The sequence below is a fragment of the Rhipicephalus sanguineus genome, chromosome 2 (genome assembly GCF_013339695.2).
Source record: "Rhipicephalus sanguineus isolate Rsan-2018 chromosome 2, BIME_Rsan_1.4, whole genome shotgun sequence".
Lineage (NCBI taxonomy): Eukaryota > Metazoa > Arthropoda > Arachnida > Ixodida > Ixodidae > Rhipicephalus > Rhipicephalus sanguineus.
Genome location: NC_051177.1, coordinates 105,687,262 through 105,708,823, shown reverse-complemented (window position 1 = coordinate 105,708,823; position 21,562 = coordinate 105,687,262). Strand labels below are relative to the sequence as shown.

The following is a 21,562-nucleotide window of genomic DNA, read 5'->3' as shown; positions in this document are numbered from 1 at the left end:
CGATTTCGATGCATGTTATGGCACTTATCCTTGTGATCCTGGTACCTCAGTTGGCATGTTCCCACATGCGTACGCAACGCCCAGCAGCGCGCTTTCGGCTTGCCGCTAACGAGACGGGAGAACGAGCGGTCCCTGACCCGGCGATGCCACAAGAACAAGCAGCGTCTCTTTCTTATCCCGAGATCAGAGCAGAAGAAAGCTGCTCGTCTTCCGAAAAGGCACTAGGAATTTGTTACGTGAGAAGTGCGGCAATTCATGCGCAGGTAAGGTTGCATGTATAAGAAATTACCTCAAGATGTTCTATTCTCGAAAACAAAAAGGAAAGAGTCAGGCACAATGGCTCTTGTATTCACAAAAAAAAAAAAAAAAACTTCAATGCCAGAATTTTTCATCACGGCAGCTTTAATCGATAATGATGCGGGACCAGGCCCGTAGCCAGGAGCTTTTTTCGGGAGGTGGCCCACTTGCTGAAACCTTGACTGTTTGAGAAAAACACATATTTTTATTATTTATTTTTGGTAAAAACACCTACTTCACGAACATTTCAGGGGGGGGGTCACCCCCCCCCTCCTTCTGGCTACGGGCCTGTGCTGGACATATTAAACAGTTTTAGAATAGGGCACTCAGAGCGTTGCGAACCTAAGTCGCCTGTGACAACATGACAGCTCTATGTTTTTCCCCAACGCAGAGACAGCTGGATTCCAGGCATTCGGTAAGCAAATGCCTCGGAATCTCAGGCATTTATAAGGCGAGAGCCTTGTTTGACTCATGCGCAAAAAAAAAAAAAGAAAAATCGGCTTCGGCGGGAGTGAAAGCGAATGGCACCAAAAGTCACGTGGGCCAGTTCCAAAGCCGGATGAAGTGGAGAAAGTCTTTCATTGTAATAACGCCTTTGATAATATAATGTTTTAATGAATACAGATGATATTCGTGGGGAAGGTTCACCCGCAAAGTCCTAAACTTTCAAAATACGTCACGTGTACGGGTGTTGCTTGAAGTAACTGCAATATCACTAAGGTATTTTTTCGAAGCAACACTGCTATGTGAAGACTACCAATACTCGAATGCTCACTGCCTTAGTAAACTCGCAGAATGACTTGGTATAGCGGCAATTAATGCCTAATTTACGATATCAAACGGGGTAACTTGACCCTGACACTTCTGTTACGGTGTGTCTTGCAACGTCGCCAATACATTCTCCAACAGCCTCAGATCGACTCCTCGTCTGCCGTGCCGGCAACCAAGAAGGCTACTACCGTGAACGTGCGGACACCAATACCAGCTGGTCGCCCGTCTAATACAGGTACGCTGAACGTGATCCACTCGGGAGAACTGCGGAGTCACTTCCTTGAAGTCGACAAACAGGACAAAGATTGCACGAGCTCCAAGAAACACTGGGAGACTGTTACGGAGGGGCCGCCAGAATGAGTTACCAGGTGGGCTTGCCACATATTTGCTTACCGAGCAGCACAGCGCGTAACAGTGGAGACAATTTAGTTTAGCGTTAGAGTGATAGCGGGAGTTAAGGAAAATAGCGTTGCCGTGCCGCAAACGTTCGTTGCGGACAGCGCGTTTAAGTTTAGCGGGATAGCGTTTACGTGCCTAAGGTATGAGAGCGGCTTCACCTGGCGGAGGATGAATGCGTTGAAAATGTGAAAAGAAAAATGCTCGCCTGTATCCCCCCATGCAGCAATATTACTACCTTTTCTGTAATAATAAAAGTAAAGAACTATTAACATTACATCAAAAGCGAGAATTTGTATCTTGCAGATTTGTTTACAGAGATCTTCCTGTTAGGGCTAGGAACGTTCAAAATGGGAAGCGATCTCAAAAACTCCGCTAGGTTATCCATAATACTCGGTCGTCGAAGCTGCCTGAAGGCAAGCGAAGCCATTTAACACCATCATTTGCTGTGAAGGAAGCGAATCCTTTAACAGCAACGCCAACTTCAGTTCGAAGCGGGCGTCCGAAACCGCCGCCATGTCTTATGTGCACTACGTAAACCACGCAAACACGGTAACGCTAAATCCGAAAAATAGCGTGCGGACGGTTAACGCCACGCACCGTTTAACGTACTGCGCATGCGCATTTTCATCTGGCTATTCCCCAAAGCGCGCTATTCCGCTAGCCCGTTAAACTATAACTGTCTAATGAGAAACCTTAACTAACATCTCAGCTTATTGCACCGCTTGGCTATACGCTTTATTTGCCACCCATAGTAAGCATTCTTTTTTTATTAGTAGCGCGAGCTACGAGTGACACTATTGTTTCAATTCTTAGCAGTTCCGGTCGAACGCTTACTTCCGGTTCTCAGAAAGTTTAAAAGGAAAAGGTCTAAGAAATAGAACTGGCACGAAATCGATGATAAGAGTTGTATTGGACATATGATATCCCAGTCTAAGTTGACATATATGATATCCCAGTCTAAGTTTACTTAAAATAAGGGCCAGTTAACTGTAAGAATAAATAATGAAAATAAATGGAATGAGTTCACTGAAAGAGCAGACGCTTTTCTTGTGAGCAGCTGGCGTTGTTGTGGCACCTGGCGGGGCAGATCTCAACCACGAGCTTGTTTTTTACGTGGCCTCTGAGATCCCCGTCGGCAGTGTGATGAAACACGAAGTTTATCTATAGAAACAGTAGGGCCTGCGAACACTGAGGTGCCAGTGCCACTACCTGACACCTATATCAAGGATTAGTGTCGCCTTCAAATTTTTAGGGGCGAAGCTCCTTATAGCGGCACCCGTTCGTCCCGTAGTAGTGTGTAACCAGTCTTAAGAACGGAGGGGGCGTGCACACATGAAGGCTCCCTAAAGACAATGCGCTGCGACAGTACGTGATATGTATCGCCCTCTCCTCTCCTACGCTTCCCCCTCTTTCTCCTCCCCCGCCCCCCTATCTTGCCTCGCGGCGCAGCGGCGCCGACGCAGGCAGCATCGCGAGGCAGCGTCGCGGCAGCGTCTTGATTGAAAAAACCGACCGCTCGCGCTGCACAACCGTTCACTGACCACCCCGTATATATAGGCACTGGATTTTGACCTCCAAGGTAGTGCGTGTGTGCGATTTCTGCTGTGCGTGATTAAACAATGAAAATTCACAGCGTACATATAAAATTAAAGTGAGCTGCAAGTCGTCATAACTCTCATCGAACCTTTAGTATAAACGCGCCCGATCTCACGTCGGCGATAATGTACTGGGCAGAATTCACGGAAGATTCACGGTTTACCGATGAACCTCCGCAGCTTCGCCCACTCATCATCATTCACTCCGTGGATATGCTGTGATTTTTTTGGGGGAGTGCGAATTCTGTACTGTGTAACCCGTCCGCAGCCTGATTTGAGGTGGCCTCCTTGCACCCTTAGTAAACTCCTGGGGTTTGTTTGGTGATCACGTCGGCCAAATGCGAGAGGAATTGGCTTGTTACGATGCATCTGTTTCCACGTACTCGCCGATGGCCGGATTGCTCACTTATTTGTTCATGTAGGGAACGCAAGCTCAAGTTCGGGCGCGACGTTCGCGCGGCCGAGCTATGCGTCACTGGGGGGCAGACGCTGCCTGTGAAGGCGGTTTGTCGCCGGATTTGGCAGCGACGGCGGCGGCAAGGACACGTGCGCGCATGCGCTCCTCATTCGGCCCGCAGCACAGCTATTCAGCAATAGTTACATTGTGGCGCACCACAGGTGTAATCCGAGAGCTCTGAGCTTGCGCAGAAGCGGGGGCGGCAGTGTTGTGGCCGTCGACATTCCCTGTTGCGATAAGAGCTGTGGCGCCGCCCGACGTTGCTTCGGAAGCCTATAATAGCTTTCGCATGCAGAAAACCACTCTTATGCTCGCTTTCTGGTAATTCGAAATGTTTTATATGAAAAAAAAGAAGCAGGGGACCGAAATGTTCGCGACCACATTTTTTGGTCAACAAAACAAAAAATAAAAGCCTCTACATAATGACACAACTCGAACCAATAAACACTTTCTTGCAGGAAAATTGTTATAGATATAAAATACGCGATGGAAGACTAGAAGTGTGTTACTTTGAATGAAGCCTACTGCGGGATGCATACCGAATTTTGTCGCATAATATGAGCCATAATGTTGGCTGGCGTTCATCACAGTCGGCTGTTGTGGGTCGCATTTACTTGAACCCTGCTCCTTATCTCAAGCCAGCATGCACCCCTGGTTGTTAAAATGCTTTGCACAAATGACCGTTAAAGGGACCGACAACCAATTCTCATGGTACTTACCTATTTTTTTTTTAGCGCAACGGAAAGCTTACCGGTCAGTGTGTCTCATTGCGGAATGGTAACGTGGAAAACGCCACGAAACATTTATAATCTGAATTTTAGGGGCGAAGCTCCTTAAAGCGGCACCCGTCCGTCCCCGTCGTAGTGCGTAACCAGTCTTAACACTAGTACCAGATCTTGACCTCCAAGGTGGTGCCGGTGGGAGATTTCTTCTGTGCGTTGTTGAACAATAAAAAATTCGCAGCATGTGCGTTAACTAAAAGCCGAATTCTTCTGTCTCTCATTCCCCATTAGCAGCCATTGGCATGTTCCCGTAGGAAACGTTAGTAGAAGTAGAAGTGTAAGTGTTAGCTAAAAGCCGACTTCTTCTGTCTCTCATTCCCATTAGCAGCCATTGTTTACCTCCAAGGTAGTGCCTGGTGAGATTTCTCCTGTGCGTGATTAAACAATAAAAGTTTTGTTCAAAACGCCGTTGATTGATGAAATAAACCAACGAAAGACGCCAGATGTTTTCTAAAAGCAAAACGAAAAGACGCTAGATGTTTCTAAAGCAAAACGAAAAGACGCCAGCTGCTTAACGAAAGACCCCAGATGTTTTCTAAAGCAATGGTTTTCTAAACAATGAAAATTCACAGCTACATGTAAAATTAAAGTGAGCTGCAAGTCGTCATAACTCTCATCGAACCTTTAGTATAAACGCGCCCGATCTCATGTCGGTGATGATGTACTGGGCAGAATTCACGGAAGATTCACGGTAGATTCACGGTTTACCGATGAACCTCCGCAGCTTCGCCCACTCATCATCATTCACTCCGTGGATATGCTGTGATTTTTTTTTCATCTGCGTTGAATATGAAGTCGTATACACAAGTGAAAACACATGCTGCAAACAGTGGGCGCGAGACCGGTTCGTGTTCAAGCGCGGAGGTTTACTGCGCATTCGTGCACTCCGTGCTAATGCGCCGCAGCTAGACGTGTTCCACTGGCTGCCGCGCAGGCAGCGCCGCTTCTCACCATGCAACTCCTTTTTACCTCGTAAGCAGCGCAGAATATAGCGGGGATACATAATATTTTACATACTCATCTTTTCAGGACTAATTATGACGCGCATGATAGCATTAGACAACGTGAGTACGCACTGCAAAGTGATTGACTTCATAATCCAGCTTCAAGGCTCTTCCGTTAGGCTGCGCGACATACCGGTTTTGTTACTTTCAAACACGATTTAAAAACATAAACCCTACTCACAACGCAGAAAGGATGCTGGAATCTGTCATTATATTTCACGGTCTTTTTCATTTCTACCAGGATCTAATCGCACGTTTTGGCCAGTTGTGGGTCCCTTTAACAAAAGATAAATTCGTGCAAATTTTGTCTGCAGAAAGAGAGAAGCAACTTTATTATGCAGTTATTATAGCTATAGAGCGTATTACTGCAAGCGGAGGTGGTAGTAAAAAAACGCGTTTTTTCCCCACTAGATATCAACAGTGTTTCTGTGTTTCTTTTATTTTCTCAAGGAAACTTTCTGTACTTTTATGAAAGTAACAATTAAAACTATATTTAAACCGAAAATTGCTTCAAACGGCATTTAGAGAGCACAAGGTGGCTCTTAAAAAGCCCACGCATAGTCCACTGTTCCCTGAATGGGCGACACAGTGTGGCCGATTATTACTGTGGTACGCTCAAGCAGCTCCGCCAAGCCGCATTGTCGAAATTTTCATGGTTGCGCGAGCTGTGATGGAGTGAGCAATGAGAGTAAGACTGTAATCTCTTTACCTCGTAAATAAAAAATTGAATTTTAACTAATAAATACGTTTGCCTCGCAATGCAATTTTTCCTTAACTGTTCGTGTGTTAACGCGCACACACACAAAGCTAGCATAACTTGATTTCTACAAGCATGTCCATTCACACGTATGAGGCATATAAAGCAACAGGAAGACGGTAACGCGAATTAGAGAAACTATAGCAGATATTATTTTCAAACTCAAGAGTGAGGAAAGGAGTGGGATGAGCTGGATAATATGTTGGTACATGACGTGGTCAGGCAGTGCAACGCCGAGGCAATTCTGGATTATGGGAAAAATAACCATCCTCAGAGGGAGTTGGTATAGTCTATAGTTGGGACGGTAGAATGCAATAGTATCATTGCGTGCAAAAGTGTACAGCGCCGTGTCCCTCTTTACAGATATTGGTCAACAAACCAGGGATATCGCTTCTCACCGGCAACATATTTGGTGGCCACGTGTGGTTCAGAATAGCGGGCCCCCAAATGGTTGTCGACATGCTCAAAAGCATGGCCTTCGATGTGATGGTAAGAACTGGAAGCAGACAGTGAAGCACTTCTGAACGCTGGGGTCGACGGCAGAACAAGCAGAGAGCATTAAATTAAATGCATTGCAATATTTCATAGTAGCACCTAATAAAAACGTATGTACTGAGTAATGTGCTGAGTTTTCTTAGCACACATCTCTAAGAAATAGAAAGAAAGAGAAAAGACAGCACACTTGAGCGCAATTTCGTTGCGATTATAATAGTATCATTTCTAAGGTTTTACGCGCAAAACCACGACATGATTATGAAGCATGCCATAGTGAAGAACTCAGGCAATTTCAACCACCCGATGTTCTTTAGCATGCACTGACATCACACAGTACACGGGCTTCTAGCATTCTGTTTCCATCGAAATGCGACCGCCACGGCCGAGATGGAACACGCGACTTTCGGGCCAGCAGCCGAGCACCGTAACCACTGTGTCACTGCAGCGGACATTGCGATTATGCATACTTGTGCACAATCATTCTGGCATGCTTGTTCCCCGACGACAGACTGACAAAAAGTGTTGTAGAGGTTCTGTTCACTTACGTCTCGCTGTCTATTATTCTGGCGCAGACCTTGGGAATTCAAGAATTCCACAACGGTCCTCGCGGCCTGGTACCCTTGTTCAGCGACGCAGATTTAACGACAAAAATAGTTCTCTGCAACGTCGACTTCAGCCGTGATCACGTACTCTCCAAGCTACCGAACCTACCGACCCGCTCTACCATACTGACCGTGGACAACCTCAAAGTTGGCATCGTGGGCTACGTATCCAATCTAGTGCGTGTTATGGGCCAGCCAGGCGGTAAGCACGGCCTCTACACGTTGACCAGCTGAACATCCAACGTTCAGCTTCGAAGGAATGAAGGGGGCACACGGGTTATGAAGATATTTTTAACTATATAATTACCAAGCTAGATGAAACTGCTCGAATTCGCCCAATTTCTAGGCCTAATTTTAAATAAGTCATTGTATTTAAGTAGGTCAAGTGGTCCTTCAGGTTCTCGGTCATTAAATTCTATAATCTTCACATGAAGGGAAACCTGGGCTATAGTTGGTGATAGTTCATTTTTGACCAGCTTACAGCGCTTCGGGAGCGAAGACAAAGTTCAAAGAAGGAGTCGACACGAGCGCTGACTCACAACGAAAGTTTATTAAAAGAAACGCCATGAGAAAATACAAACACCAACCACGTTTGTCTTCATGATTAACGCGGAAAAATGGCTGCTTTGCACCTTTGCGTTTGTTAGTTGTAGTTGTTTCTGGACGCACGTGCATGCTCCACGCGTTCTGGCATATTTACGTCGCTTGGATGACTCGGCTGCAGATACGCAGTCGCTTCGTTGAAATGTCGTTGCCCTTTGTATTTATTCGTGCCACTTCTTTTATTAAACTTTAGTTGTGAGTCAGCGCTTAAGTCGTCACCGTCTTTGAACTTCGTCCTCGTCCCCTAAGCGCTGTAAGCTGGTTCTGTATTCTTGCCAAAATATTAACAACATATCAATTGAACACAATGTTATTAACAAATAGGCAAATACTAAAATGCATAAGTGCAGTGCAGCAAGCAGATCCGAAGTTGAACAACTGTTCCTTAGTTTACAGCACAATAAAGCTTGCCATGCATGTAAATAGCGGGGAAACCTTAAACTTGACAGTAAAAGCAGGGTGTCGGAACGAAATGTTTTTCGTTTCGGTTTTAGTTTCGTTCCACTGCAAAAAGTTCCGTTCCGTTTCTGTTCCGGAACGAAAAAAAGAAGTGTTCCGTAAGAATTCGTAACGGTTTTTTTTTTCAAAAAAAATTTAAGTTTACGTAATCTTAAAAAGCATAAATTTGTGAGGTAGTTACTTGCCTTCGTCTTAAGAAAGTGGGACAAAGGTAAAACACGTTTTTCAAAGGAGCGGCAGTAACTGTACCCCGAATTCCTACCAACTAGCACAATTCCACTGCACTATAGTATTTATTTTCTCAAAAGTCGATTACGATTTTTTAGTGGGCTCAGTGCTTTGTGTCAAGGAAGTGAGCACGACCTCAAACGCAGCACGTCGTCGAGTGTACTCTCTGATGTGCGAGACCGCTGTTCTGCTAAAAAGATCGCCAGGCCTGCGCGGAACCCGCAGCACAGTCACAGCGAAAGCTGGAAGAGCGGACTTTGTAGAACCCGTTGTAGAGTCTCTTGGGGCAACTGATACAAGTACACATGCAAGGTACCCAATACGCCTTAAATCATCGTAATTTTTCTGAAGTAGCGAAGTTCCCACTATGCCATCTTTCGTCATACTTCGGTGAGTCGTGGTACTCGCTACACATCTGTAAGGCATTATGTGCACTTTGTGCCGTGGCTGATGAGGATGAAGAATTATGGCTGGTTGGAACATTCAACGGGTTGGAAGCATTCAACGACCGACTCGTTGCGCAATTCGCATTGTGTGACGTGAGGTTATTATTTTACTCTTCTGCCACGCTATTTTACATACGTTAACACGATTCCTTGCCCGACATGACGCCTGTATAGAGTATCTTTGCGAAGGAGTTACAAGCACCAGCGTGGCACTGTGGTGGAAGACCCGACTGCCACGCAGAGGGCGCGGGTTAAAATCCCATCCAATCCCAGAAATTTGGTTCTCATTTCATTTTTTTCTTATTACACGCGATAGCGGTCACGGACACTGGCGGCGGCGGACAACTACGGCGCCAAAATCAGCTGTTGTGATCTCACAACAGCTTTCGCTGTAACAAACTTCAGCGCCGACAATGCCCTCTTTGGCCTGCGTGACAGGCGCGCAAAAGTCCGCTTGCGTTAATATAGACATCTCTGATTGCCACTGTTTTTGTTTTTCGCGCAATTCCAACATATCTATGTTTTCGAATTCCTGCCTGAGGTACGCGCTAATACTGCACCCCGAGATATGCTCACACTGCATGAGCTCAGTTGTTCCGGATTGCGAAGTTTTCTCGTGAACCGAAAAACGATTGAAAAAATGTCGGTTTCCCTCCGGAACGAAATAATATATAAAGTTTCGGTTACGTATTCGTTCCGGTCAAAAATATCGTTTTTTTTTTCGTTTTTCGTTTTCGGTTTTCGTTTCGTTCCGACACACTGAGTAAACGAATATCCATAGTTTTAACTCAGAAATCTGCTCTCAGCGTTGCCTTCCTTGCCCAACCTTCTGAATTTCATGTTTCCAAAAAAAGGAATGATAGCTTTATAGCTGTCTTACGTCCGAATTTATTGATGCAGCATACGAGGAAAGTGGCGAAATGTCCGTCTTGAAAAAACGAGTAAAAGAAACGGTTGCAACTGGGTGTTGCCTTATACATCGAGAAACGGTAACAAAACTGTCGGTTAGTGAATCTGGTAAGTTTACTTTATTAATGCGTAATTTTTATAAGTTCTGATAATATGAACTTAGAAACGTTACGCTAAAGAGTCTGGAATTCGCATTTCGGCCTCATCGAAGCGGAGCCTCCTCGCCGGCGATCAAGCTCTTGCTAAATTTAAGCACAGTGTTAAAATAGTTTTCAGCATCTTGCCACTAATCCGTGCATCGCGTAGTTTAGGCAAAACGCGCAACGTGTCAAAGCACAGCTTCAAAATTAGGGACGAATGTTATGGCGCTTTCACACTTGAGAAGTGATGAGAAGGTGAAAACGCCACAGCGGCCGGAAAACTGTGTTCGCGTGCGTCGAAAATGTTCACATTTGTTCTACCCTCCTACATGCCATCGCCACCCTCGCCACTTCGAGAATTCATTCTATTTTGCCCGTTTTATGAGCATTTAATATCTTACCGAATTCAAGTAATGCATGCAAAACACGGAAAAGAAATAGCTTTCACCTTTGCAAAGAGTTGTTTTGGGAGATACACCCGCAGAAACTACATAAGAAAGCACGCCAGCAGCGGGCGGAGGATTCACCCGGCTGTGCTAAGTCGAGATACGTTGGGGCACGCCGACTCCCTGCTGCTTTACCTTCTGCAAATTCCAGCCTTCTCAGCAATCTTAATCCAAACCAGGCTCTTGAGGAATGCGTCCTTGTCGAGGCTGTGAGGTTTGTCGCGCTGCACGGGTAGTTTGCAATTGCGCCGATGCGAGCCACCGCCGATACCCTGGCCGCGCCATGTTGAATTTGCGGCCGGCCGTTGTTTACATCACGTGGTTTAAGCTATAGTGCAGCCAAAGTACTGCTTCCCGTGAAGCGGAAAGGCGATCCGCTTTCGCCTGGCGGAAAAATCGGCCTCGGACCGATTTTTTTGCGTCGGGCTCGCCGCCTGGTTTTCCGGCCGCTTAGGCGGCGAAGCGAGGGAATTTCTGGCGAGTTTTGCCGCTTTCACCCCCTTCGAAGCCAAGTGTGAACGCGCCGTTGGGCATACATTTAGAAGGTAGACGGGGCGAGCATTAGTGTAGTTTATGTTCAGATTCGCGTCCCTAACTTCCGAAGTGTGTTACACTAACTAGCCCAACAAGAAGTACTTCCACGTTTTGCACTACGTACTTCATTTCGGTGTGTGCGACGTGTGCTCAAAGTGCCAACACCATTTTTCCCAGTCACCATCGTTATCAATGATCCGATGGAGAGCCTCCGGAACGAGTCGAAAAGATTACGAGGAGAGGGCTGCCACGTCGTGTTTGCTATTGGTGGTGGCGACTCCAACGAAGACCGAACTCTGGCCGACAGCCTGACCGACATCACGGCATTCGTGGTGAAGTACCAGGGCCGATTCGCGTACCCTTCTACGGCGACCGAAAAGCACGGTCTGAATTTCGGCCAAGACCTGGATTATCCGATAAACTTCACGCGGTCGACGGACGGCAAAATGGCGTACATATTCGCCTCTACGAACCACTTCCAACTGCTCAGCAAGTTCCAGATGACCATGCAGGTGCGCAGCATGAGCATCGTCAGTGCCATAGGCACCCCCATCATTCTCGACCTCCAGGCTCCCGAAGGTATGCTTCTGGGTGTCTCTGCATGGTGCTCAGAACGATTGCCATACAGTGAGAAAAGTCACACGTTTCCTTATTCATTTCCTTAAGATGACTTGAAGGCGAAAGCTATCTTCATCTTTTTTTTTTAACACAAAAGTGTTTTCGGCCGGGGTCCACCAAGTACTTCCGTTACCGGATATGACGTTCATAAAATGGTGGCTAACGGGTGAGAAAGAAAAAAAAAACCAAGAAAAAGATACGCCACTGGGAATCGAACCCACGACGCTGCGGCCGCGACGGTAAGCACCCTACGATAAACCAACCAAGCTAGCTTGGAGGAGTGAGACGGGGGCCAGCGGGACGCACGCGGTTGCGGCTCAAGCTAAGAACCTCTACGAACTAGGCGTCAACGTAGGTGCATCCCCACCAATCGGCGCTATAGCTGCCAAACACGAATAAAGCTCTCATATATCATTACAGAATAAGCACTAGTCCTGTGTAGATACGTTTCACTTTCGTGTTATACCGATTCCTATGACGGTGGGATCAGCCATGTCTTTTTTTTCTCTCAATCGACTATATTGTTCCCCCACACCGCCCAAGGCTTTCTCCAGCCTATAGCTGTCGCATTGCCTCCGAGATCGGAGGCAGTGGAAAGTTTCTGCGACATTTGTTAGTGTTGAGGTCCGTGCGCCAAGCTCTGCACCAACTAGCAATGTTAGTAATGTCAGTCTACAAAGAACTAGCGTTGAGGCTACTTGAAACTTCACGGTAAACAACGCGGTCATCTGCGAAAAGGTGAATCGAAGAGGTTACAACGTGGGCCAACACAGAGCTTTTGGGCCCACCAGAGGTAACCCGAGAGGAGGGCGAGCTATAATTATTTTCAACAACGTATTGTGAGTGAGCGATTAGTTAAGAAAAACCGAATCCAAGCAATAATGCTGCCATCGGTCCTAAGGGTCCCAAGCTTGTAGAGTAACAGGTGATGATTAACCTGGTCCAAAGCCTCGAAAAAGTCTCAAGAAATGCACTCGACCCGTGCACACCGATCTACAACGGCATGTAAGGAATGGGTAAAACAGAGCAGCTGCATTTCGCACCGAGAATGATTTTCTAAATCCATGCTGCGACAAGTTGAAGAACGTGTTTCGTTTGTGAAAGGAGACTAAATTAGAGAAGATTATATGCTCTTAAAGTTTACACGGTATACAAGCAAGAGAAGTAGGTGGATAATTAGTGACAGAATGCTTGCGCCCTGACTTATACAGTGGGTGGAACCACATTCGCCTCTTTCCAAAAGCGTGGCACCTCGCCTTCATCCAAAGAGTGTTGAAATATTTTGCACAAGAAAAGAGATCAGGTAAATTTAGTTTCTTTAAGAAATCTCGTGTTCATATGTCAACGCCACAAACAGAGGACATTCGGAGTGATTCAATTAGTTTTACGTTGCATTGACTTCAGTCACAATAGGAGACATTCATGGATAATTGCCCATATTACGTACTTCGTCACGTACTTTGTCCAGACTCGTGTGCAACACCCCGACAAATGATTGCGAACTAGTGTATCTTAGAACTAGTGCATTGACTTTGATAAGTGATTATACCTTTATAGCAAACCTGCTTCCTTTATTTTATACAGACAGAAAGACCCGGGAGCTAATGGACCGGTACACGAAGATTATTGAGCCGAAAGCCAGGGAGGTGATCGGGACGACAAAGGTTCGTATAAAAAACATGCACGTGTATGACTGCCTGGAAACCGCGTCATTGTACGAAGGCTGTTTGACTGAGTGTAAGAAGGCGTAAACGCGAAACAGTTTAGGAAATTGTCAATGTCGAAGCTACGCAAGAACTTCGTCTATCAAAACTGTGCAACTGCGGGCGTTTCGTGATCGGCATTCGCGGCTGTAAGTGCTGACGCGAGCTGAACACGAACCTTCACTCGTGCGACGCCGCGATGGGCTGCGAACCAAGAACCTGAAAGCAAAAAAACGAGGCGCCAAATGATCTAGAACAACGTATTATCAACCATATAAAATTTTGTTTGTTGTAAGGTGCAAAACATTTGCAATTATTACTAGGCCAAAAAGAAAAATTGGAAGGAACCCTAATCCTTGACATGAATGTCTGGTGACGTCACTCTCACCTTGGCGTTCGTGTGCGCTAGTGTATTTCTCGGGTTAAACTTGCGTTTCGTCCCATTCCCGAAGCTGATCTCAGAGGCCACATAGAAGTAAGCGCGTGGTTGAGATATGCGCCGCAACAATACCAGCTGCCCACAAGAAAACCGTGTGCTCCTTGAATGAACTCATTCAATTAATTTCCATGAATTATCCCGAGAGTTAATCGACCGATATCTTAAGTAAACTTATGCTTGGGCATCATATGCATCCGATTTAACACTTCAATTGAACTAGAAGTACCCATTTCGTACCAGTGTTTTTGAAAGACTTTCTGAATATTCGAAAAAATATGGAAGTGCTCTACCGGAAGTGCTTCGAAGGGAAACAATGTTCAGTCGTTGCTCGAGCCATAATAGTAAAAAAAAGATGGTTGATCCCTCCGTCATAGGAATCGGAATAACACGAAAGTAAAGCGTGCCCTTACAGAAGTAACTGAATGTTTACTGTACATTGATATAAGAGAGTTTGCGCAATGTATATTGATGTCTGGCAGCTATAGCACCGTTTGACGTGTATGCACCCACTTTGATGATTGGTGGTACATCTCCATCTCGACGACCAACGTTCATGTTAAACGGTTAAACAAACCCTTGTGGTAGCTGTAGTAGTTAACAGTTACAACGCAATCAGAGAACGAGGTGTGATAGCCAGAAGAGCGCCGCATATTGGACGCAGACTTGGTCGCCATCCCGCGGTATGTTAGAATCTGATTGAACACCATGGGCGGACTAGAGGGAAACGCAAAGCGCGTCGTGCCGCCCCAGTAGCCCGGCTGCGATTTTTCTCGGGGCGAGCGCGTGAGCGGGGAACGCAGTGTTACAGCCAGGTGAGGCAGGCGCGCGTCGCTGAGCTATTTTTGGTTTAGATTAGCTTGGCTTGATGCTATGAGCGAGGCAGACGCTTTTACGACGCTTAGGTTGAGGTCGCCACCTCGCGGTGCGTTAAGGCACTGACAAAATTGAACTTCTATTGAAAACGCGCCCAATGGGACGGACGCGTAACGCGTTGCAGGTGCTAATCGTAGAGGCCACAGTAATGAATAATTACTTTACTTTACGCTCCCAGAGGGCAACACCACCCCGCCGACCGGGAGAGTGGTAGATATAAAAGGAGCGTTTGTAAAGCCTCGAGAGTCTGTGACCGTGGCGCAGTGGATAGCGTGCCCGGCATTTGTTGTTGCGGACCGAGCGTTCATGGGTTCGATGCCCGTTGACGCAACTTTTTATCTTTGCCATCTGATCGTGTAAATTTTTTCGACGTCATTTCCGTGACGGAAATACGTCACTGAAGTATTGGTGGACCCCGGCATAAAACAGTGTTAAAAAAAGGTCACAGTTTCGCCGCAACTGCGAAGCAATGAACGCGATAGCAACAAATTTCAATGTAACGCGAAAAACAGAAAGCAGCTCAAAATTGCCAGCGCGTCGCTCGAGCCCAAAGGACGCACGAAAAGAACGCACTCAGGACGAGTGCGAACTATCATGCGTCACAGCTCGATAATTGAAGCGCACTGCTGAAATAAAGCAGGACGCACGAAACGAACGAACAGGTACACACAGGACGAGCGCGAACTAAATGTCGCAGTTGTTACTTATTTCTGTTTGAACAGCGCGCTCCTTTCGCAAACGCGGCCGCTGCAGCGAGCGAAATGACCTTCGTACGCTCTGTGACTTCAGCGAGGATATCGCGGGGAAAGCGCAAGATATACAACTCCCCGCTCCACCCCTCCGACCGCCCCCCTTCTTTCCTTGAGAGAAGCGCACGAAGGCGACCACGCCCTGTAGGGCGAAGAGCATCGGCGTTCGCCGGAGCGGGGCGACGACCTTTAAAGCGCGCCCAGAGCCCAGCGCGCACATCGCGCCATCTCGCTGGTGAGCAAGAAAGCACGCTGAAGTAAATGGTATATATAAATAGCTCGCAGTTAGCACGCTGAAAGACGGAACTCTCCGTGGCTTAGCCGTCTAACGCCGCGCGTTTCGGAACGAGAGGTCGGCCGTTCGATTCCGCGCATCGGAAAGTATTTCTGAATTATTTCCTTTGTGGCTTTTCTCTATATATGTTTATACATATACGGTGCATGACGGCGGCGATGGTGACGGCAAAAATCAGCCGAGACTGTCCATATAATTGCTATCGCAATAATAGTCACAGTTTCACCGCAAGGGCGAGAAGCAAGGAATGCGATAGCAACGAATTGGAATGTTATACTAAGCAAAGCTGGCAACCACCACCTTTAGAAAACGCGGCCGCTGCAGCCAGCAAAGTCACCTGCAGCCAGCGAAGTGATAATCTTCTCTGAGTTGTACTTATGACGTGTTTATTCATAATGTTTGTGCCGGTGACACGTATGTATTGTGGCTTCAGATTTTATTGCGATAGCAATTATATGGACAGTCTCGGCTGGATTGTGCCGTCGCCGTCGCCGCCGTCATGCACAGTATATGTATAAGTATGTATATATATATATATATATATATAAAAGCCCCAAAGAAAAAGAATTAAGAAAAATGCTTCCGAAGCGCGGAATCGAACCAGGGACTTCTTGCTCCGCAGCGAGTGGCGCTATCCACTACGCCACGAAACGCAGATCCTCCACGTAGCTAACGGCGAGCGTTATATACATACCCTTTACCGCTGGACGGACTCAAAGACGGCAGGCGATAATAAGCGTTTCTTCATTATCAGCGAGATGCCGCTAGCAGCGCGACGGGCGCATTTAAAAGTCGTCGTCGAGCTCGCTCGCTTCTTATATTTGCGCAGCGAGAACATTGCCCTTCCGTTGTCTGCTCGCGCGGTTTTCTCGCGGTGAGGGGAAGAGGAATGTTTCACGCTTTCACCGTGATGTCCGCGCTCATGTTACCGAGCGTACGAAAGTCACTCGAGCTGAAGGGACGCCGCTAAACGAATAAACAGAAGATGAGCGCGAACTATCAAGTGTCACAGATCGACAGTTGAAGCACGCTAGTTTCCTTCGCTGCTTCGGTCGCCTTTGCAACAGGAACGCTGTTCAAACTGAGAGTATCCATTGGCGAGCCTCACTTCGTATAGCATTAATTTCTTGCTATCGCATTCATTGCTTCGCCCTTGCGGCGAAACTGTGACATTTTTATCTTTCTTTATTTCTTGCGCAATTGCGCATGCGCGTAATCCCGTTTTCTTGTCCTTAAACACCTCCTGTTCACGCACGCGCTTCGAAGAATCGCTTGTCAGGTAGTAAAGGTGCTATGATATGTCATTGTTCTGACGTATGTGCGTGATGATTGTTTTGAACTCTTACTTCCGGGTCTTGTGTTAGCATTGCATTGTTATATATATATATATATATATATATATATATATATATATATATATATATATATATATATATATATATATATATATATATATACACACATGTGTGTGTGTGTGTGTGTGTGTTTGTGAAAATTTGTGGAGAGCGGTACCTTAATTCTTTAGCTACGCTGCCGAAAATTTCTCTCAACACCTAAAGAATCTACTCATCAACGCTTGCAAGGACAACTTGCAGTCATCCCATTCAGCAGAACAAAGGTATGCTGCTCGCTCACATTGTCTTGTATGCAGCTCAGATTTAAATTACATATGTTACCCTGACCAAGTTGTAAGAAATTACAGTACTGACATCAGTACTGTAAGACATAAAAGAACATCACAAATAATCCCTTTGGAAGCTTGGTGGTCATATATATATATATATATATATATATACATAAATTGTATACAAAATTGTTATCGCAATAAAAAGACCCGTCCAGACGTCTAAGAACAATAATAATAATTGTTGGGGTTTAACGTCCCAAAACCACCGTACGATTATGGGAGACGCCGTAGTGTGTGAGGCGGGGGGAGGGGGGGTATAGGAGGGGGGGGGGCTCCGGAAATTTCGGCCACCCGACGTTCTTTAACGTGCACCTAAATCTAAGCACGCGAGCCTCTCAAGCATTTTCGCCTTCGTCGAAAATGCATCCGCCGCGGCCGGGATTCGATCCCGCGCCTTACCCACTAGTCGAGCACCTTACCCACTATACCAGCGTGGCGGGTCAGACTTCTAAGAACACCGTACTATTTCATTGCGCATGCGCATCTGTCGCACGAAGTGTAGTGATATCATCCGTACCGTTTCTCGCCACGTATGGAACGGGTGCGTATATCCTGCGCATTCGTGCGCAGGTGTATATCGATAACCGCAAGGAGGTGTGCCAGACGGGCGAGTGTAACGGTGGGAACCTTCTCGCCGACGCGGCATTCGACTACTTCTCCGAGGTGGCCGTTGCCGGTGCGTGGAGCCAAATAAATGCAGTTGTCGTCAACGCTGGCTCCATGAGCACGAGCTTTGACGAGAAAACGAAGAGTGGTGTGTATACGAATGAGCTTCCTTCTGTGTTGTAGATAACACAGTCTTCAAGTCTGACGAGAACAGCTTTTAATGCGAAGCATTCTTGTGAACATTAGATAGATAGATAGATAGATAGATAGATAGATAGATAGATAGATAGATAGATAGATAGATAGATAGATAGATAGATAGATAGATAGATAGATAGATAGATAGATAGATAGATAGATAGATAGATAGATAGATAGATAGATAGATAGATAGATAGATAGATAGATAGATAGATAGATAGATAGATAGATCTCGTTCATGGTTGTCCCAGGTGTGCCTGTCAATCTGTCTTAAGTAGTTTCATTAGGGAGAGTATCAACGGAATATTTTATTAGAAGACAAGAACCAAAAAGGGGGGACACTTCAACCCTCACACCCATGTGACACACAAAACCAATGAAACGGCAGGTCAGCTGACATCCTGAACAATAAAGAGCCTCACGCAGACCACGTGTACTCTCTAACACCAGAGAAGTTAAGATATCGTGCTATCTAGAAACCTAACCTCGCTATCATGTAGGGCAATAAAAGGCACACTAATGCACTGTTCTCCCCTTTTTCTGATATTATAAGCTTCAATTATTTCTCGCAGCCATCTTTAACGACTCCTGACACGCGGTTCCTAAGTTTTCGTTCAACAATCCCACATACCTTATTCAACTTATTAGGCGACGAAAAAACTTCACGTACTCCAAAACGGCTGGCCACATTCTTCAAGTTGTAGGTTAGCGCTGTGGTTTGTCTCCTCTTCTCTTGTGTCCTCGTCGTCGTTGCGCTAAGTTAAACATGTTCATGTATTATCCCCAACTGGCCCAGCTGTGAGTTCTTCTAGAGTATCAACGACATTTTCGGGGAAGTAGAGAGTGAATTTTAACAGTGAAATAGTTTTTTTTGCTTGTAATTGCGGTCCCTACTGTACGACAGATGGATTTGGCACTTCATATTTGGCAGAATGATTCCAACAGCCGGTGCACTATGCACCTACGCCAGCGTTTGATGAGTCAGAAATGTCCCACAATATGTCTTACAGCGACGAAGTCCCTTTGCCGCGAAAGCGTCAAAGAGCTCGTTTCGCAGAAATGTCGGCGTGGTGAGAGAAAAATCAGGGTGATCTGTGAGAAAAAAATGAGAAAGAAGCAAATACATAATAAAAAAAATAGAGTGAGGAGTGCGTGGCAAGCAGGTGTTCTACTACAGAGCCACTGCTCTGTAGTATTGCAGAGCCATTGCTCGCAACCGCTTCGGAAAAAGAGAAACACTGTATTAATGTCGTGTAGTGGGAGGGTTCACCTTAACGCATGCAATATTTCGTGGCAAAAGCGTAGAATCGCACCAGACATTAAAACAGGCGAATTGAGTAACGAGAGGGTGTTTTAAAGGCCCACCCATTACAAAGCGCTCAGACATAATTAATGATGATCAGCTGCCCGTTGTCGGAGTCCTCGTGGCAAGTAAGGCAGCTACGCGTACATTAAATAAAGGTAATGTGTACACCCATCCCAAGGTATAATACTCACTCCAAGGGTATTCACGCCTGTCTTATGGCGCATGAGACTTAGCTCCGCCATTAGTAAACTAGAGATAACTTTGCCGCTGCTGGAAAACAACCCGCCATCTTGACAATGCGCTCTAACGTAGGGTGATGTTCGCTATGCTTTTCAAGTTTTAGACCTGATTCGTCTCAGCAGTTACAAATGAATTGCGCTGAACATGCCGACTCTAGCAGTTGGAGTTACCAGTTTATGTCCTTTTTTTTTTCCTGGCACAGGCGAGTTGCGGCTTGAAGATGTGTTCCAAATGTACCCATACAACGACCAATACATGTTCGTCACTATGCGTGGGACCACGCTTCAAAATATGATGGAGTACTCCGGAAGGCGTGCTCCACCGTACTCGAAGTTCCTACAACTCTCTGGTCAGTCTCGGCTCACGTGAGGTGGTTCGTGGGTGACCTAATACGCTCGCTCTATTTCATTAGTATTGAAAGTGTTACCCCCCACAAACCACAAAGCTATTCACATCTGTACACGTGTGTGTATGCATGTGGATGTTTATACAACACGACCTCTATTTTACTGCATCTATCTCCTTGAAAAAATGCCGCCGTTGTCGTTGAATCATAACTGAAGGTTGTGACCTAATAATAAGCACGTTCTAAGCAGCAATATCCAAAACAGTTTCTGGTCTTAAAGCGTTCAGTTCTGCTAAATACGTAGTGATTCGTCTTCACAGCGTTAGGTGTAGTCGTGCCCGTGTTACGTTTACGAGAAAAGCGGAAACCATTGTGTTGACGCAATCGTACGGACAGCGGAACTTCACCGTCTGCATCTAGCTTCTAAAATAAAGCCATATATAACAAGGCTATCACTTGAGGGTGTAGTTGTCAGCTGACCTATGGAAACACAATGTGGCATAAGAGTTGTAGAAACGGAGGCAAAGTTCCTAAGTCAGGCTAGCCGAAGTTTTAGTTTATATATGGGCCTACAGCATATATTGTCGGCCCTGAGCTATGCGCAAACTATGCGCCAAAGATCTTTTCGATGCGCCAAAGAACTACTTTTTCTAACTCTCTCTTGCACGAGCAGGGATACGTGTGAAGTACAAAGCCAACCCTGGCGTAAACGAGAGCACCGTGTCAAGCCTGTTGATCCTGTGCACATCCTGCCGAACGCCCACCTACGAGCGCGTCATTGGGATCCAGTGGTACACGCTGGCCATGTCCAGGTACCTCGCCAACGGAGGGGACGGCTACGACTTCACGCGTGTTCCACGGGGCTACAAAGTTTCAAGCAGTTGAGTAGAACGGGTTATTTTTGTCGGACCTCGTAGGCCTTCGCAACGCTCAAGTAGCGCTTTAGACTAAAGCGCCACCGTCTTCTGCGAATCCTTCGATAACAGGTAAAGCAAACGACAGCCCGCAAGTTTAGCACAGCGAGTCATACTTAAAACGGTGCAAATCAAGCACACAAGCAAGACGACAAGCTCGGGCTGTGATTTTACTATTGCATTTTTTAAGTACTCACAATTAATATTACCAACTAGTTTTGCCGCGTTTTGCAGCGTTTTTCCGAACCAATATGGAGCTCGAAGTGGTTGTTCGCTCCCTGAAAAATAAAGAGGCTGCCGTCCACAGTTCTGATGGCGTATGTGTTTACGAGATCAGTGGTCATAACGAGAACTTTCGACGATAAACCTTCAGTTTAGCGAGATTTTACGAGACTAGCGCTAGATGCTCTCGGCCGTACACGTCTCAGCTGTCTGAATGGGACAACCGCGTTAAGATAGCAAGCCAAAAGCATTGCTGTTCGTGCAGACGCCGACTCGCCCGGTGCTATATTCTCGCGGAAGTGAAAGTATCGCCGAAAGCGATCGTCTCAGAATGTCGCCCCAGGGTCGCAGGAACAGACACCGAAAGCAGTGACAGTGACACAATCTAACGCACAAAGATCTAATAAACAACGTGAAAGAAGGCAAGGCAAGCAAACGC

The 21,562-nt window shown here is 46.2% G+C and overlaps 1 protein-coding gene across 1 annotated transcript; it reads left to right on the top strand.

Annotated features, from left to right (window-relative positions):
• The first annotated feature begins 5,338 nt into the window (after positions 1-5,338).
• Positions 5,339-20,872, top strand: LOC119381786 (protein 5NUC). Its single transcript, XM_049412895.1, has 8 exons — positions 5,339-5,365; positions 6,426-6,551; positions 7,130-7,361; positions 11,102-11,503; positions 13,127-13,206; positions 17,859-17,964; positions 19,844-19,990; positions 20,661-20,872. Exons 1-8 carry the CDS (start codon positions 5,339-5,341, stop codon positions 20,870-20,872), a joined length of 1,332 nt encoding a protein of 443 aa, XP_049268852.1.
• Positions 20,873-21,562: the final 690 nt, after the last annotated feature.

Coding starts and splice junctions, on each gene's coding strand:
- LOC119381786 (XM_049412895.1), top strand. CDS start 5,339: ATGACGCGCATGATAGCATTAGACAAC. Junction 5,366..6,425: donor GCATGATAGCATTAGACAAC/GTGAGTACGCAC, acceptor CCCTCTTTACAG/ATATTGGTCAACAAACCAGG. Junction 13,207..17,858: donor AGGTGATCGGGACGACAAAG/GTTCGTATAAAA, acceptor ATTCGTGCGCAG/GTGTATATCGATAACCGCAA.